The sequence below is a fragment of the Guillardia theta genome (assembly GCF_000315625.1).
Source record: "Guillardia theta CCMP2712 unplaced genomic scaffold GUITHscaffold_68, whole genome shotgun sequence".
Lineage (NCBI taxonomy): Eukaryota > Cryptophyceae > Pyrenomonadales > Geminigeraceae > Guillardia > Guillardia theta.
The window spans coordinates 334,084-351,362 of NW_005434606.1; the positions used below are offsets into that span (position 1 = coordinate 334,084).

At 56.8% G+C, this 17,279-nt stretch overlaps 4 protein-coding genes across 4 annotated transcripts in view; 2 read left to right on the forward strand and 2 right to left on the reverse strand.

Moving 5' to 3' along the window:
- Positions 1-572: 572 nt before the first annotated feature.
- GUITHDRAFT_154168 (hypothetical protein) lies at positions 573-1,339 on the reverse strand. The gene has a single exon (XM_005827284.1). The coding sequence runs from the start codon at positions 1,306-1,308 to the stop codon at positions 799-801; it is 510 nt and encodes a 169-aa protein (XP_005827341.1). The 5' UTR covers positions 1,309-1,339; the 3' UTR covers positions 573-798.
- Positions 1,340-10,202: 8,863 nt separating this feature from the next.
- On the forward strand, positions 10,203-12,541 carry GUITHDRAFT_113600 (hypothetical protein; the record flags this gene model as incomplete). The annotated part of the gene is made up of 10 exons (XM_005827285.1): positions 10,203-10,692; positions 11,003-11,052; positions 11,100-11,189; positions 11,241-11,291; positions 11,346-11,416; positions 11,464-11,544; positions 11,601-11,687; positions 11,735-11,888; positions 11,982-12,050; positions 12,104-12,541. The coding sequence occupies 10 exons, from the start codon at positions 10,203-10,205 to the stop codon at positions 12,539-12,541; spliced, it is 1,581 nt and encodes a 526-aa protein (XP_005827342.1).
- A 121-nt stretch (positions 12,542-12,662) lies between these two features.
- On the reverse strand, positions 12,663-13,735 carry GUITHDRAFT_96377 (hypothetical protein). The gene is made up of 6 exons (XM_005827286.1): positions 13,505-13,735; positions 13,274-13,433; positions 13,113-13,229; positions 12,971-13,065; positions 12,842-12,911; positions 12,663-12,794 (listed from the first exon to the last, which is right to left on the reverse strand). Exons 1-6 carry the CDS (start codon positions 13,723-13,725, stop codon positions 12,747-12,749), a joined length of 711 nt encoding a protein of 236 aa, XP_005827343.1. The 5' UTR covers positions 13,726-13,735; the 3' UTR covers positions 12,663-12,746.
- Positions 13,736-14,474: 739 nt separating this feature from the next.
- GUITHDRAFT_158329 (hypothetical protein) overlaps positions 14,475-17,279 on the forward strand; it is a gene marked incomplete at both ends in the record, with an annotated part of 5,307 nt that continues 2,502 nt past the window's right edge. The window contains 14 exons of the mRNA XM_005827287.1: positions 14,475-14,540; positions 14,654-14,710; positions 14,763-14,843; positions 14,933-15,003; positions 15,054-15,129; positions 15,214-15,297; positions 15,432-15,524; positions 15,573-15,629; positions 15,754-15,860; positions 16,031-16,064; positions 16,122-16,250; positions 16,561-16,603; positions 16,654-16,717; positions 17,016-17,082. Of these exons, the coding sequence (XP_005827344.1) occupies positions 14,475-14,540; positions 14,654-14,710; positions 14,763-14,843; positions 14,933-15,003; positions 15,054-15,129; positions 15,214-15,297; positions 15,432-15,524; positions 15,573-15,629; positions 15,754-15,860; positions 16,031-16,064; positions 16,122-16,250; positions 16,561-16,603; positions 16,654-16,717; positions 17,016-17,082 (1,029 nt within the window). The remainder of the gene's footprint in view (positions 14,541-14,653; positions 14,711-14,762; positions 14,844-14,932; positions 15,004-15,053; positions 15,130-15,213; positions 15,298-15,431; positions 15,525-15,572; positions 15,630-15,753; positions 15,861-16,030; positions 16,065-16,121; positions 16,251-16,560; positions 16,604-16,653; positions 16,718-17,015; positions 17,083-17,279) is intronic.

The window sequence follows — 17,279 nt, forward strand, 5'->3', positions numbered from 1 at the left end:
GGCACATACATTCTGTGATCTGACGGGTTTTGTCTCCACAGCTCGGTCAGTGACTTCCAGGGAGGTTTGTGGATGATCGACTTCGCACACACCATCTCCAGGACAGACATTCAAGACCACAGGTCCTCGTCCTCCTCTCCCTCTCCCTCTCTTCCTCCCACATCCCCTGTCCTGATCTTCTTTTCTTCCATCTCCTCGTGACCCTCACCTCACCTCTTTCCGCGCTAACTCCCGCCCTGCTTGTCTTCATCCTCCTCCCTGTGCATCTGCTCTCTCCATGCGTCAATATACCTATCCTGCTCTCCTCCACTCATGTGACTCTGCAGGAGGAAATGGACCCTCGGGAACCATGAGGATGGTAAGTTAACTGTCCTTCCCTTTCCTTACATCCTCCTCCCCCTCCCCTCACCCACTTCCTCTCCCTCCTGTAGATCTCATCTCTCGCTGCTGCTGCTACTCCTCCTCCTCCTCCTCCTCCTCTCACTTCCACTTAGGATATCTCTCGGGCCTCGACAACCTCATCCAGACCTGGTCTAGTGTGGAGCTGCACGAATGAGGGCGATGACGTCATCCTGGGTTTTGAGCTGTAAAATAGAAGCGAATCAATAAATTATGTTGATACTACACTCTCATCATCTTCAGCATCAGCATCAGCATCAGCATCAGCATCAGCATCAGCATCAGCGTCTTCTCCTTCACTTCCCCTCGTTCCGCCTCCTCCTCCTCTTCCTCCTCCTCTCCCGTTCCGCGATCCCCCGTCCTCTCCGTCTACTGCATCGTCCTCATCCTTGCCCTTCATCAAGGTATCGCCTCTACTTTCTTCCACTTGTTGGCATTCCATCGCCTCAGGTTCTGCGAGTTCCACAGCTCGTTGAGGCTCGAGTACCGCGCGGCATCGAGGAAGAGCTTGTGGCCGCGGAGGAGGCCGAAGTCTTCCTCACCGTACTGGTCGAGGAAGGGAGACCCCCAATGAGCCACCCACAGGTCCTGCACCAGCATGACCGACGACTTGGAGAGGAGGAGGAAAATCCCCAGCCCAGCCCCGCATGAGCGAGCGTGGGACACGCAAGGGCGGTAGGAGAGGACCGAGCCAGAAGAGATCCGAGCTATCTTCTCCCCGCACACCAGGCAGACGGCGACCTGCGAGACCGTCTCTCCTCCTCCTCCCTCGGACTCGTACACGTCCCTCACGAGGTCCTGGAAGAGAGGAGGGAGCGTGACGAGGCCACGTTGGATGTTGCGGAGGAAGAGGCGCTGAATCGTCTGCTTCCTCCCTCCCTGCCCGACCATCTCCAAGATAGAGCCCATCAGCCTGGTCGCATCCTCCTCCCCCCCCCCCTTTTCCCCTCCCGTCCCCATGGGAATGTCTGCTGAGCAGAGAGGAGGGAGGTCGAGGGCCCTGGACATCAGCTCCATGCTGTCCTTCCACGAGCTCGCACTCGCCTCCTGGCCCCCCAGCAACATCGTCTGGACGTCGAAGCCGAGCAGCTCGAAGAGGAAAAGCATCCTCCGGACCAGCACGAAACTCTGGTAGGCGACGAGGTCACGGAAGGATGTGACAGCTTGCTGCCAGTCCTTGCGCACGAGCTCCTTGCAGTGGGCTTCAGGGTGCACATGCGAGGAGGAAGAGATCTCTTGGAGCAGCTCCTGCAGAGCAGGAGGAGGGAGTTGTTCCAGCTCGTGGAGAAGCTGGGGGAGCGAGGCCCACCCGCTCTCCGACACACACGTCGGGAAGCCCTTGCCGACGAGGAGGAAGAGGAGGAGGGAGTAGAATCTTGAGTGCACTAAGGCACACTTCCTGATGAGCACACGGAGGAGCTGGCCGTCGGAGTCGTTGGAGAGAGACTCAAGGTCGAGGGAGAGGAGGAGGAGGCAGACAGAGGCGAAGAGCGACGAGACGTTGCCCGATGACAAGGACGAGGCCAAGGGTCCGCATACCACTTCCGTGCCTGCGACTTGGCGACTCTCCAACGTCCATCCCTTGAGCACGTCCAGCCACGATGTCGAGGCTTCTGATCTCGCTCCCTCCTCTGCTCCTTTCCTCGCTCCCTCCTCGGCGCTTAGCAGGCATGCAGCAAGCACGTGCTTCCTGATGGCGCAGAGGAGGAGGGCATGCGAAGCCTGGCTGCCCTCATGCCCACATTTCTTCTCCGACTGCGACTTGCCCTGGTCGAGCCGGGTTATCATCTCCCTCATCTCCACCTGGTGGACGAAGAGGCTGAGCAGCTTCCTTGCTCTGCCCTCGTGACACTTCCAGGCTCCCTCGGGGTTCACCCTCTGCAGATCTGACAGCAGCAACTCGTTCGCTATGGTCGCCTGCCGCAAGATCGCACGGCCATCGCTCCTCCTCTCCTCCTGCCCCGAGCCCTCTGCTCCGCCCGTCGACCCCGAGCCCTCCAAGGAGGCGAGGTAGTCCAGCATCGCCGTATCCGTCGGGGAGGGCAGGGGGATTGTAAGGTTCGAGATCCTTCGACAGATGGGGCACAGAAATTCTCCCGCCGCCATGTCGATGCTGTTGGCATTCTCGTACGTCTGCCCGTGTACGATCACGTTCCTCCTCCCCTGCAGCGTACTCGCATATCTCTCGAGGCATCCAGAGTGCACAGCATGCCCGCACGAGCTGATCGTGACCGGCCGCGCGGCCCCTTCGAACGCCTCCAGCAGGACTGCAGCTGGCCTCGCATACCCGATGATGACAACCATCGATTCCTCCCGCCTGATCGGCAGCTCCCTGACCTTGCCACCGCTGCTCCTCCCCATGCACAGGGGGGCGCTCTGCCTCCTCCTCTTGAGGTCCACAACTACGATCTCTCCTCCTACAAAGATCTCCACGCTTTCCATCCCCTCCAGGTCTGCCCTCTCCAGCTCCCTGCTCGTCGTCTCGTCATAAGGAATCCAAGTGTCCGTGCTCGGCTCCTTTCTGCTCCACGTGGCATCCAGCGCCGCCATCGACTCCTGGCACAGTGAGCACTCGTCGCCCTCGATCTTCGCAAGGGGATCTGAGTAGCAGCCGCCAGTCATCTCGCCGCCTCCTTGGTTCTCCGAGCTCTCCTCGTCGCTCATCAGGTTGTGCTGGGCTGCTGCCGCCAGCTGCTGCTTCCTCATCTCCTCCATGATCTTCTCCTTCCTCCTCGCCACCTCCTCGCGCTTCCTCGCCACCTCAGCCTCGTCGCTCTCGGCTGCCGCTGCCTCGAAGATCCTCGAGCTCTCGATCACCCTCCTGCAATTCTCGTGCGCGCTGCTCAGCATCCTCAGCAAGCTCAGAATCGACTCTCGCAGAAGGTGGGAGCCTTCGGCTGGAGCCACTCGGGCCAGGTGGATGAGGAGAGACAGGATGCTCGCCTTGTGCGAGACAGCATGCAGACGGACATGCGACACTCTCCTCAAAAACACGTTGGACGTGTCCTCGAAGCCAGCGTCCCCCTCGATCACGTACTCCTTGCACGCGCTCTCGAACACGTTCCTCTCCTTCTTCAACTTCGGGTCCTCGCTCACAAACAGATCCTCCAGCCCTGTCGTGTTCACGTCCAGGTCCCTCAGCTTCCCTCCCTTGGGGAGATGCAGCGAGTTATAGTAGGACTCGGTGGGAGTGTTTAAGGTGGCGGAAGAGCAAGCAGGAGAGTTGACCTCATACGAGCTCGCCACTATCCCCCCGTCCTCTACCATCATCACCAGCCCCTGCCCCGGGCGGAGCTCATCAGTGCGGACCTCAACACCAGCTGCACGCCGCTGCCAGGACCTGCTGCTGCAGGAAAAGAGGCCGGCAGTGCAGGAGGAGCCGCCAGCGTCTCTAGGTGGAGCCTGCTCCAGCTCCTTTTCCTCTGGCCCCCCTTGCTCCTTCTCCTCCTCCTCGTTCTCTCCTTCCTGCCCTTCCGAGATCACAGCGAGGAAAAGGAGGTTCAGACAGTGTCTGAGGGCCATCTCGGAGCTCCTTGCTACCACCTTGCTGTCCTGCTGCAAGCCCTCGGCAGCCCCGTGCGAGTCATCCTTCTTTCTCTTCCTGTGCCACTTGGCTCCTCCGGAGAAACTCCCGAACTCGCTGAAGGCGCAAGCAGCGTTGTGCAGGATGATGAAGATCAGCCTGTACAGCCGCGAGGCCTGCAGGGCAGCTCGCAGACCCTTCCTGACAGGGGCGAAGAGGCAAGCTTGCCGAGGTGCGAGCCAGGGCGGGCGGCAAGCGGGCAGCTGGTCCTGGAACCTGTACTCGGAGCTGTTCGACCTGTAATGGTTGAAGAGGCGGATCTCAGCACTGTACCTCTCCTTCCTCGTCCGGAAGTAGAACGAGTTGATATTGATCTTGGGCCAGCAGCTGTCCAACAGCCTGTACACCTCAACCCCGTCCGTGGGCCTCTGGGACCTGGTCGCCACCAGGGATAAGACCCTGTCGATCTCACCAGCAACGAAACGCCGGAACATGAAGGACAGGAGGCTCTGCTCAACCCAATCCTGGATCTCGCTATGGCTGCGGTCCTCAACGGCGAGGCAGTGCAGGATGCAGTCTTGCAACTGCTGCTCATCCGTCAGGTCCCCCAGGTACTCGCAGGAGCTTGTCAGGCTGATCAGCAGCTGGAGCATTTCTTCCAGCACCAGCACCCTCTGCTCGGCACTTCCTGGGTCGGAGGTTCCCGTTATGTTCATTCGCTCGTCGGTGAGCGGGGGGGAGACTGCGTCGAGGAGAGCGACAGAGCCCACTTCAAACGTGTTGACAAGGTGTTTCAAGAGGAAGTCCCCATCTGAGATCGAGCTGAACCCGAGCTGGAGCAAGAGCAGGTCAAGATCCCTCCCCCTCCAGCTGAACGTCGTGCTGTGATAGAACGCCACGTGGTTCTGCAGCGAGAAACCGTTCCTCACCCACATCAGGCTGTTCACTTGCGCTACCAGCGCCTGGATCCGCAGCGGATGCTCGATCAGGCAGCGCAGGTAGCCGGGCTCCAGCTTCTCCCCCAGCAGCGTCTCCATCAAGGCAGCTGGCCTCTTCGAGCACCAGCAGCTCTTGAGCTTCGCGCACTTGGTCGTCTCGATGAGGATCCGAGCGATGGCGCGATGGAGGGTGAGGTAGAGCGACGTGGAGTGCGTCGAGCTGCGAAACTTCAGCTCCCCGCGCCCCATCATGTCAAGTCCCTTGAGCATGTCCGACATCCCTCGTCTCAGGAACCAGTCATGCAGCTCTCTGTGAAGGCTTCGAAGGAACCCGCACACGTCGAGGAAGTCACCCTGGCACTGGCTCATGCTCCGGTAGTGCGGTTGATTCGAGAGGTTCGTCAGACTTATGTCCAAGATCCCGAGCGCGACCGAGCTCAGGATCAGCACGGGGAACCAAGATCGCTGCTCGAAGCGCACGTGCTCGCCGTACCTCCTGAAGACGGGCTCCGCACCCTGCAGCATCCTGAGAATCTTGGTGAAGCAGCCCAGGAAGGTGCCGGGGTTTTCCTGGTGCCCATGGTGCGCGCTGTCCATGAGCAGGCGGCAGGTGAAGTCGTGACGGAAGATGAGTTGCAGGTCGATGAAAACCTTCTCCATGTACCCCCGAGGGAGCTGGTCGCTATCGATGCATTCATCCTGGAAGATCTCGTGCCTGGACATTAAGAATCCCTCGCTCACAACCTTGTGCAGAGGGGCGATGCGTTTCAGCGAGATCAGAACCCAGTCGAATATCGAGTTGAGGACATTGCCCCGTACGTAGACACTCGAGTCCAGGTGACAGTACTTGAAGTTGTAGTCCAGCATGTCCTTCATGAGCTGCCGGGAGGAGAACGTCTGAATGGACAGGGAGATTATGTCCTGCCCGCTCTCGATCTTCTTGGAAGCAAGGTCCGACTGAGATCGCTGTCTCACGAGCTGAACGTAGAGCTTTGCAAAGATCAACGCAAAATTCCTCTTGAAGCGGCTGATGACCAGCAGAGAATGGACCAGGTCAAACAAAGACCTTCTCAGCATCTCAGGAACCGAGTAGAAGTTCACGAGGAAGTGCTCCAACAGCGTGTATTCCTCCTCCTCCTCACTCTCCCGCATGTCCTTGAGGAGACTGTGAACGACGGCGTTCTGACATACGTAGTCATCTTTCAGAGTTCCCACCACCCATCTCAGCACGGCATCGCACTCTGTCTGGCTTGTGCTCCCGAAGACCGAGGTCGAGCGTCCACCCGTGTACGTCAGCCCGGCCGACACGATTTTGAGCGCCACGTCGAAGATCCTCTCGATCGCACAGATCGCCTGCTGCACCTCGGGCTTCGTCTCAAGGCTCAGGGCGTTCTGAAAGTCATGGTCTATGCGCTCCCCGTTGCAGGCATGGTGGCAGCAGAAGCTCTCAGCCTTCCAGGCCTCGGGGTCGCCGCAGTCACAGCAGCCTCCTCGCCCGGTGATGAGACGATAGTTGTGATTGACACAGGGAGATCGCTGAAAGCAATCCACGCACATGATGCTGGTCGGGTCCAGTCCTGTCAGTCGACATGTCAAGGGTCAGCCCAGGAGGCATGCGAAGCATATCAGGCGCATACCGCAGTCAAGACACTTGTACTCTAGCTCCTTGGGATTGATGCGCCTCCCGCACGGCCCTCCCCTCCGTACCAAGAGCGATTCTGGAATCACCTGCCTGGCCTCCTTCCACATCAGGTCCAGACACATGAGAACATGCTTCATCTCGGCAACTCCCTGCCTCTCCGCCAGTTCAAATTCGACCTGCATCACTGAGCTCTCAAAAGACTTCGTGCTCAACCCCGCCGCATCCATCTCATAGCAGAAGCGAATGAAGCTCGCGATCTTGTCGTTTGAAATCCGGTCCAGCAGCCTCAGCCTTTCTTCTGCCTCTCCCTCCATGGCCCCCCCCTGCTGCTCGACGTCTCGCAGCGCTTCAAGAAAATCGACCCGTTCATCTGCCAACTCCTGCTCTGATTCCGACGGCCTGCCGTGAGGCATGTTTCCCTCAACTACTTCAGCTCCGCATCTTCTCTCATGCAAACTTCTGCTCTCGTGTGGCTCGCGCACGCTTCTGAAAGCATCAGTCAGGCACAGGAGAATATGCGTGTCCAGCAGCAAACGAGGGGAGAGGAAAAGAGAAGACGACCAAGCAGATGAGTGAGAAAAGGAGAAAGTAGATGGGAGGACGTATGAGAGAGAGTGACAGGGACAGTGGGTGCGAGGGAGGGAAACGAAACGAGACAGACTGAGCAAGAGCATAGATAGAGGTCGTGGAAGGACGGTAAGGGTGCGTAAAAGCGGCAACGAGGATAGGACGAAATGGAGGATAGTTGTAGAAAGAAAAGGGAGGGAAGGTGCATGGGACAGGGAGAGCTGAGCGATCAAGGAGGTGGTGAAAGAATGGTTTCTGAGGGATTGGATAAGCAAACAGGATAACACAGAAGGGGCGGAAAGGTTAGAAGAGAAGAACGAGGACAGCAGGACAGCAGTGCAGGAGAGCGGGAAGGAACAGGATGTAGCAGGCCAGGAGGGCAAGAGGGCAGGGAGGCAGGTTTGAAGTGCATAAGAGTGTGAGGGCACTTAGGCAGGAAGAGGCTGAAGGGCAGGTAGGCGGGAAGACAGGCTGGAGGCCAGCACGACAGGAGGGCAGGCAGGAGGGCAGGAAAGCAGGAGGGGGGGAGGGAAGGAGGGGAGGAGGGCGGGCAGGTTGGAGGGCAGGAAAGCAGGAGGGAAGGAGGGGAGGAGGGGAGGAGGGAAGCACGGCAGGAGGGCAGCACGGCAGGAAGGAGGGAAGGGTGGAGGGGGGAAGAAGGGCAGGAGGGAACGCAGGAGCAGGAGGGCAGGAGGGCAGGAGGGCAGGAGGGCAGGAGGGCAGGAAGGGAAGACGAGTTTGCAGGGCAGGGGGGGAGCAACAGGGTGTAGAGAAAAATCTTGCAGCAGGGGCGAAACGGAAAGAAACGGGGCTGGGAAATATGAGGGCGATGAATGTTGATACAATCATGTTTGAATTTTACGTTAATATTTGAAACTATGTATCTACTTTTGAAAGTTCGTTTAAACATCATTCATATTTGTTTGCCTGGATGAGATTGTACAGGGTGGCCTACCCATATGACCTACTACCCCTTGTATCTGTAGACATATTGGCTCTAATACCACCCCTTCCATACCACCCCTACCAACTCCAATCTGCAAAGGTGCGTGGAAGGCTTGGAAGGGGGGACGGCCATGGCGGACGCAGCTAAGGAGGCGGGCGATGCGGCTTTTCGCAATGGCAACTACCAAGAAGCTGTGGACAAGTACTCAGATGCTATAAGAGACAATGCTGCCTCGGGCACCAACCCCAAGCATGTCCTCTTGAGCAACAGGAGCGCTGCGTACGCTAAACTTGGGAACTGGGACAAGTCCTTGGAGGACGCGTTGGCGTGCATCACAGCTAGCCCGACGTTCGTCAAGGGGTGGACGAGGAAAGGCGCTGCTCTCTTTGAGAAGGGCAGGTACAACGATGCTGCTGAGGCTTACAGAAAGGCCTTGAGGCTCGAACCGGAAAATGCGAGTGCAAAGCAGCAACTGGCAAGGGCCGAGGCCATGCTGGGCAGCAGCGCGTCTTCATCCTCGACCTCGTCATCGTCATCGTCATCGTCATCTAGAACCTCATCCTCCATGCTGCAGATCCCCGTACTTCTGCTACAGTTGTTTGCTATCTACAATGCTGTCACGTTCGTGCTCATCCAAGGAAAACCCGAAGCACGGATCAGTTTCAGCCGATGTGCCTTCGCCATGATGCTTGCAACGCTGGGCGAAACGGTCCTCACCTATGGGCTTCCTAACATGACAACGTTCCGCAATGCATGGAAGGCGCTACGAGGAACCGCATCGCCAAACGATCTGCGAGGGATGTCGCGGGTGGCTATGGATGAGACCACCCACAACATCTTCTTCTGTTCGCTGCTCCTCTCAGCGACCCCCTCCATCCTCTTCCTTGTCCCGCTGGTCCCGATGACACTCGTCCAAGCCAGCAACCGAGTGAAGTCCTTGACGCGCGGGTTTGCCTGGTCGGCAGCGTTGGATCAGGCTGTGTTGCAGAGGGTAGGGAGCATGGAGCCAACGTTCAAGCGAGTGGGAGCGAACTCTGAGGTTCTGATCATGTTCGTGCTTGTCTTCGAGCTCTTCACGCCGAGGAGGAACCTCATCGTTCTCATCCTCTACGTGCAGCTCATGCGCATCAGGTATCTCGTCAGCCACAACTGCAAGACTGCATGGGCCGCGACGTCGTCTACAGCAGACAAGATCTTTCTCCATGCCAAAAGCCCGGCTCCTGTACAGAACGTGTACAACAAGCTGAAGCAGTTGATCGCCACGTATGGAATCCCGAAAAAATGAGAAGCTAAGCTGTTTACACCAGTCTCTAGACAAGAACATTACATCGCAGTATTCCGTTTTCTGTCAGCTTTTGTTGTGTATCGTGACTCGCATGGGTTGTAGAGTGATGTAACACTTCGCTTGTACAACAGATAGTGTCTAGCTGAAAGCATTGCACACGCAAAATTTCTGTGTACGGAATATTGTTCCAGGATCACCGATGACATTAAGGAGAGCATCAGTTGGAAAGAAAACGTAAAGAATGACTAAGAGTCCACACCTTGAGGGCCGAGGCTCGCTGCTTGCTTGAGGATGAGGAGTTTCACCATCTTTCACCTTCTCCTCTCAGTCCACACGCTGATCGTCGCCATCGCTGTCATCGCGTCTTTTTCTCTTCTTGACATCAATAAGAACCTTTGGGGCCATGGTTTCAATGAATCCGTTCTTGAGAGATACGAGGGTGGGTGGTAGGAGTGGATAACCCCCATATTGTTCTGTCAGATACTGTTGTCATCACCGGTATGTTTTTGCCAAGAGAATATGGTTGGAGGGTAGGGTACTCCTTACGTCAAATTTGATTTGCACCATGGTGAGATGAATCGAGTGGGTCAAGGACGAGAAGAGCGGGAAAAGGGGAAGAGGAAGAGGAAGAGGAAGAGGAAGAGGAAGAGGAAGAGGAAGAGGAAGAGGGGAAGAGGAAGAGGAGGAAGAGGGGGAGGAAGAAGGGGAGAGGAGGAGAGAAGGGAGAGGAGCTGAGTAGAACGAAGTGAGAGCGAGACGAGGGTGAAGCTCCCTTTGAAAAACGTGAATCAACCCGTTTGTAACATTTAGATGAGACCTTGAGAGAGGATACACGTGTGTGAACGCTACATCGAGCTCCAAACCTGTCTTGACATTTCCCTTCAGTCTTGAAGGCAGCGAACATGTCCCAGGGCAACAAACTTGACCCTATCTTGGAAGGAGCAGAGCCATCGCAGGAGGGAGGAGGGGTCCAAGGCCCTTCCTACCATGCAGCAGAGCAGCTCCGACCATCTCTGCACCATGACAAAGAGAGGAGCATAGTCTCTGTCGGCTCGGGTGTTGGGCCTTGTCCAGAGATCATCAACGTGGCAGATCGAGAGGACGCAGAAGCTCCGACTGCTCATGTCCCTGGACAACGCGGCGACATCTCTAGCACCCTGGCATCGATCGAGGAGATGCTGCGGCAGGAGAAGCAGTTCCTTGAGTCCAGCAAGGAGCATGACTTGTATCACTTCATCTTCGAGGGGATCGAGACGCTAGACCTGAAGCCACCTCCTCCTCCTCCTCCCGAAGTGCCGGCAAAGAGTGACAATGTGAAACATCGAACTTGCGCTCTGCGTAACTCACGACATTCTTCAGCCCTCGAGCACGTTTTGGGAGAAACGATGTCAGGTATAAACACCCACAATCACATGCAGTGATGCAGTGATCACGCTGATTCCTTTCATGTCTGCAGAGACATCTGTTAAGAAATGTAAACCGATGGAGAGTTCGAAGGTACGGAAAAGATGAAGGGGGGTGGCGGGGTTCGAGGATTGGGCCAAATTCCTTCCTCTTCTGACGAGATATTCCTGCCTATGTCAGATGTTTTGCGGAGATGCGATCGCTGGTGAAACATCGCTGGAAGCATCGAGTACTTTCTGGTTGTCGGACTTTTGCTCCAATCACACACCCGCCACAATCTGACCTGAAGCAACGACAGGACTTTCCAGCTTGTTCCAGAGACATCGCGACTTAGCTGTTCTGCGAAAGGTCGACCAGAGTGGAAGGATGTATGATAGTGAGACGCTGCTGTGCAGATTTTGGGATGCTGGAAGCGGAGGATTGTCGACAAGTTGCAGGAGGAGAGGAAAGTTTCAAGGCACCTCGCAAGAAGACGCGAACAGCAGGTGACTTCATCAACCTGCTCATGGCATCTTTGTATTTGACTTCGAGCTCAGAGATTGTTGGAGCATTTCTTCCATCTATGGAGGTCAGACTGTTCTAGAACGGTCTGTCACGATCTCTTCAGGGACCTTGCACCTTGTGAACTTTTTCTGCTCAAGGTTGAAGGGAAGCAGATCCAGGAGCTGCAGGAGCTGCAGGAGTACCTGAAATATCTCAGAGTGGAAGCAAGGTATCGCACAGGCGTTTGAAGCACAGAGTCACTCCATGGGCCCGCAGGCTGAAGACCCAGGAACTTGAGATGTGTCAAACCCTCCTCTCCCAGACTTTCTGCTTCGCACAAGTTCCAAAGTTCTGCAGGTCATCACTTCTGCGCTAGATAGATGCCAGTGTATGGGAAGTGATGTTGCGAGCAGATCCTGTTACGAACATCGTTGTTCACGCGCTTCACATGAGATCGTTCAGAAGATTTCAGACAAGCTGAAAATCCGCAACCCAACAAGGTGGGTCAGGCTGTGCATGGATAGCTGCTGCTGACTGTGGTCGACAGAGTCTTCTTCGCCGCATGGCGATGCTTCACACACAAGCGAATGTACATACGAGAGAAGACAAGAAAGTTTGAGGCAGCGCGAGGGGGCTCCAGCCTGAGGAGAGCATGGAGAGAGTGGAACCAACAAGCGAATGAGAAAGCAGAGCTCACTAAGGTCTTGAACCTGCTGCCAGTGCTGCTGCTATTCCTCCTCCTCCCGCCCTCCTCCTGTTTTCATGGTCTTCTCACTCGCTCCGTCGCCTTTCAGGGCATCCTCAATCACCTCCTCAGATGGACCCCGAGGCATCGCCGAGACAGCGTTCGAGGCGCCTTCTCTGTAGGAGCTCCTGCATTGCTGCTTCCTCCACTCACTTTCCTTGTCCGTCTCAGGTCTGGGCCTGGGCCTGCAGCGTCGCCGCCATGAAGTCAGCCCAGACGAGCATGCAGGAGCAACAGAGGCCGCGGAGCCTGGTGGACGAGAGCCTGACAACTTTAGTCGCCTTCCACAAGAGCGAGCCGGAGCCTCCTGCAAGCTCATCCAGACAGCCAGACGATTCAGAGGGACGGGCTGGAGAGGGCGAAGGACGAGACCGGAGGAGAGCTCGAGCTGGGGGGAGCAACACCTTCGTCGCTCTGTCATCCCACAAGGGACCGTTGACTTCCCTCACAGGATCAGAAGGATGCGATGAGATAGGCAGAGGTTCGAGGATATGGGAGTCGGGGGAGCAACAGCTGGCAGAGGAGGCGCGAAGGGAGGATCCTTCAGCTCGCCTGCTCTCCTACTACCTGAGAGAGAGGGATCTCAGATCCACCAGGATGGAGCTTTGACCCATCGCTTCCTCTCAGGGCTTCCCTTATCTCGACACATCGAGTCGGATAACCCACACAAGGATCGACTGGGATCACTTGAGCTCGAGCAAGCATGGAATAGCTTGAGCGGGCATGGAATGATTCACAAACATTGTTCAGCAACACATCTATATGCAACTCCCCAATTGCTGGCTGGGGAATGCAACATCTTTCTACAAATTTCTTAATCTTGAATCCCGCAAACCAGGTTCATAGGCAAGGCCTTGTCGATCTGCACAGGCCCCGGTCAAAACGCACACAAGACAATCACCTGATTACCTGCTTGGGGTAGGGGAGGCCCAGGTTGTTCATCAACTCAACAAACTCTTCCTTGCTCTTGGTCAATCGCCTGGGATGTACATAGACTCAATGAATGAACGAAGACTCCCATCCTCAAGCAGAGCTCACGGATTCAGAGTCTTCTCCTCCAACACCGTCGAGCTCATCAACCCTTTGTAATCATGGGCGGGGTAGACGATGCAGTTGTCCGGGAGGGAGAAGACCTGTGCACACCAGCTAAGAGCGTCGCCTCCTCTCCCAGCACCATGACCTCCTTGTGCACGGAATCGTAGAGCAAGCTGGGGTCTCCCTGCTGAAAATCCGTGCGCCCGCACCCGCGAATGAGGAGGGCGTCACCAGTGAAGCACATGACCCCGTCGTTGAGAACCTGCGGGCTGTGAGGGAGGGGGAGGGGGATGGAACGAGTCTCACGTAGGTCACACATCCATCAGTGTGGCCAGGAGTGGACCTGACCTCGAGCTTATGTCTGCCGAACTTGATGACGTCGCCGTGCTGAATGTGCTGGTCGGCCTTGGCTCCTGACTTGCCTGAGATCACAGACTTCATCTCAGGAAGGAGCTGCTTCATCTTCCTGCGACAACCCGTCATCTCTCTTCGGAAGCCGCACTGAGGAGGTGGCCCAGCATGCCCGACGGAACTCACCCGGTGCCGGTGATGTGATCAGCATGGCAGTGAGTGTTGATGCCGTAGAGTACCTTCAGCCCGAGGTCCTTGATGAGGGTAACATCCCTCTCAACAGTCTCCAAGACGGGATCGATGATGACAGCTTCCTTGGTTGCCTCATCAGCAAGGATGTAGGTGTAGGTGAAGCTCGCCCCCTCAAAGAGCTGTCGCAGGAGAAGTCCTTCAACCTTCGTGGCCATCCTGACCTTGCACATGCGGTATCAGCGTTCGCCTCCTAGAAAGTCGCATACTTGCATCTCAATTGCATTGCTCTATCTTACAGCTAGTGTGCCCTCCTGCCCTCCTGAAACAAACTAGGCTGAGGGTTCTGCTACCGCTGCCGCAGTGCTTGCTGCTGATGATGATAATGATGTTGCCTGTTTTCTGTGCAACTAAGAGCGGCAGACGTCTTGTCTAGCGTGCCTGAAGCTCTCGCTCATCATCATCGAGTCAGAACTAGTACATCATCTCGCATTGCCATGCTTGTCCTCCCTCATTGCAGTCAGGGTGGGGTGGTCCGCATTAGTGGATTGTCCTCGTACTGATTTTTAACTTAACTTTGAGTAAAAAGGATTAATACGGTAGCTACCTCGGTAGGTCCACTACCGTACTCTAAGCTAAATTTTTAACTTAACTTTGAGTAAAGGACGCTACCGTAGTACTGAGCTAGTGGGTCCCGGACTCAGAACCGGTGGTCAGCCCACTGATGACGAGCCTGTAGGGTGGGTCCCCTAGCCCACCCCCGCCGGGCGCGGGGCGCCGCGGCGGGCCCGCACTCAGTTCAACTCGTGGCCGGTTGAGCCGGCCGGGCCGCAGGACTCCCCGGCGGGGGGGCCGCCGGTGATCATCCGATCGGATCGGCGGACTCTCAGTGAACTTCCCACGATAAACCGTTACATGATCACATAACGGTAGCGAAACGAAAAGGATCGCAAACCGCACGTGCATCATGGAGGAGAGGATGGAAAGGGAGGGGCCGAGCAAGAGGGGGAAGAGCGGGAAGGACAGCAAGAAGGTGAGTCGAGCAGCTCGCAACTTTGATCTCCTTGCTTCGCTCTCCTCTGCTCCCAGCCCTTGGCTGGAAACTTCTGGCTGGAGCCTTGCTTTCCTGCCCTGAGATCTTGACAGGGGGAGGAGGAGGACGCAGAGAACCTTCGCTTCGAGGACCCCTTCTCGGACGAAGAGGTAGAGCTCGTTCTCATGGGATAGAAAGGCTGGTGGGCTGATGTCTTGTCAGGAGGACGAAGACTTCGAGATGGTAGAGGACGAGGAGGACGAGGAGATGATGGATGAAGAAGGGGGCAAACCCGAGTACAAGGTGAGTCTCCATGGGCGATGCTCGGGGAAGGAGGAGATGTTCGGGGGAGGAGGAGATGCTCGGAGAAGGAGGGCTCATCTTGCCTCCAGGTTTTCATTCCCGGCAAGGACAAGAAAGAGAACGAGAACCTCGTCGTGGACAACAGCACCTACGAGATGCTGTAACGCACCGACGTCCCCGCGCTCCCACACTCCGCTGACAGCATGCCAGGCATCGGATGAACGTTGAGTGGCCGATGTTGTCCTTCGACTTCATTCCTGACAGCCTCGGGCAGCAGAGAACGAAGGTGAGGGCTGAAATTCCGTCCTCCGCAAGGATGCTGGAATCGAGGAGGAGAAATCCTCCATCTCATTGCTCACGGTTCTGCTAGTTCCCGATGACCGCGTTTGCGGTGGGAGGCACACAGGCCGACGATGCAGCGAATGACAAACTCGTCCTGATGAAGATGACGCAGGTTGAGAACTTGCAACACTTCCTTACTCGTTCGGCTGCTGTTTTCCTTCCTCCTCCCTTTCGCCTTCTCCCTGCTCTCCCTGCTCTCCCTACACTCTCCCACTGGCAGATGGTCTGATAAGGTTGCTCTTGAAGCTGCATCGAACCAAGCACGACGACGACTCTGGCTCTGACTCCGACAGCTCCGAGGGCAACGACGACGACCTGGACGACGACCCAGAGCTGCAGGTTTGGGCGAGAAGAGAGGAAGAGAGCCCTTGACTCAGATGGAACTAGCACATCTCCATCAAACATCAGGGATCTGTCAACAGAATCAGGAACATGCCGCAGAAGGTCCGTCCTCTCCTTTCCTGGCCTTGTCCCACCCTCAAGTTCCTTGCCGCCCCCCTCGTCTCCCCCTTGTTCCTCCTCCTCTTGCCTTCCTCCTCTCCTCTCCTCTCTCACGCCGTACGGGCAGGGAGGTGTTGTAGCGACCTGGTCGGCGGAAGGAAAAGTTCACATCTGGGACCTAACAAAACCTTTCGAACTCCTCGAGAAATCCCCGACCCCCCCAGTCTCCCACAAGTACCAAAATTCCTCCGCACATACACACACCTTTCCCCCCACGTCCTCTCTCCCTCCCTCCCTCCCTCCCTCTTGCTTCATCACTTGTTCCGCTGCCTCCTCCTCCCTCTCCTCCTCCCTCCCCTCGTGCCTCTCCTCCTCCCTTGTCCTCCCCTCACTCTGAGCCTCAGATGCGAGCCTGCCTTCACTCTTGGCAAGCACAAGGTCCCCCTTGCCTTCTGTCTGGGGGGAACAGGAGGCTGACTAGGTGCCTTGCTGTAGGATGAAGGATTTGCCATGGACTGGTCAAAGGTCGTGGCAGGAAACCTCGCAAGCGGAGACTGCAAGAACACTATCTGCCGATGCAAGTACGCGGAGGGAGGATGGGAAGCCGATGGAGGACCGTACAAGGTAAGATGAGGACGAGGAGGCGACGCGGGGAGCAGAGGCTGGAGGGGACAAGAGGAGGAGCACGGGGAAGGGCAGGAAGTGAGGAAGGAGAAGGAGGATGTGGTGGTGATGAAGGACAAAGAGCAGCAGGAGGAGAGCGAGGAAGAGGAGGAGGAGGAGGAGGAGCAGCAGCAGCAGCAGCAGCAGCAGGAGAAGAGGAAGAGGAGGAGCAGCAACAGCTGCAGTAGGAGAAGGGAGAGGAGCAGGAGCAGGAGCAGGAGCAGGAGGAGCAGGAGTTGAAATACAAGATGATGATCTTTTGTCTCGCTAGGGTCACACGGAATCAGTGGAAGACATTCAGTGGAGCCCGTCAGGTGATGGAGGGATTGGCCCGCCGTCATGAGCTGACCCGATGGTGCTGCAGAGGCTGAGGTCTTTGCCTCCTGCTCCGTGGACAAGACGATCAGGATATGGGATGGAAGGAAGAGGTGAGTGCCGCGAGAAGAGGAGGAGGAGGAGGAGGATGCAGATGGTGAGAGGAACAGCTGAGATGGGAAGGAGAGGGGAGGAGGAGGAGTTCAAGTAGAGTGGAGAGAGAAACGAGGAGCAGGCAGGCAGGCAGGCAGGCAGGCAGGCAGGCAGGCAGGCAGGCAGGCAGGCAGGCAGGCAGGCAGGCAGGCAGGCAGGCAGGCAGGCAGGCAGGCAGGCAGGAGTTGGAGAGAGAAGAGAGGGATGGTAGAGCCTGGAGGAGAAGATTGTGACAGCGCACGAGTAACGTCGGTACAGGGATTCATCTGCGCTGTCTGTGAAGGCATCGGATTGTGATATTAATGTAATTACATGGAACCACAAGGTGACCTTCTACCCTCCCTCCTCACCTTCTCCTCCTCTCCTCCATCCCTTCTCTCCCCTTCCTCCTCTACATTGTCCCCTTCTCCCTCCCCCGCCCCGCCCTGCCCCGCCCCCCTCCTTCTCCCCTCGTTCTCCTCCTCTTTTTCTCTCCCCCTCCTCCCCTGCATTCTCCTCCTTTCTTTCCGCTTTCCTTCTCTT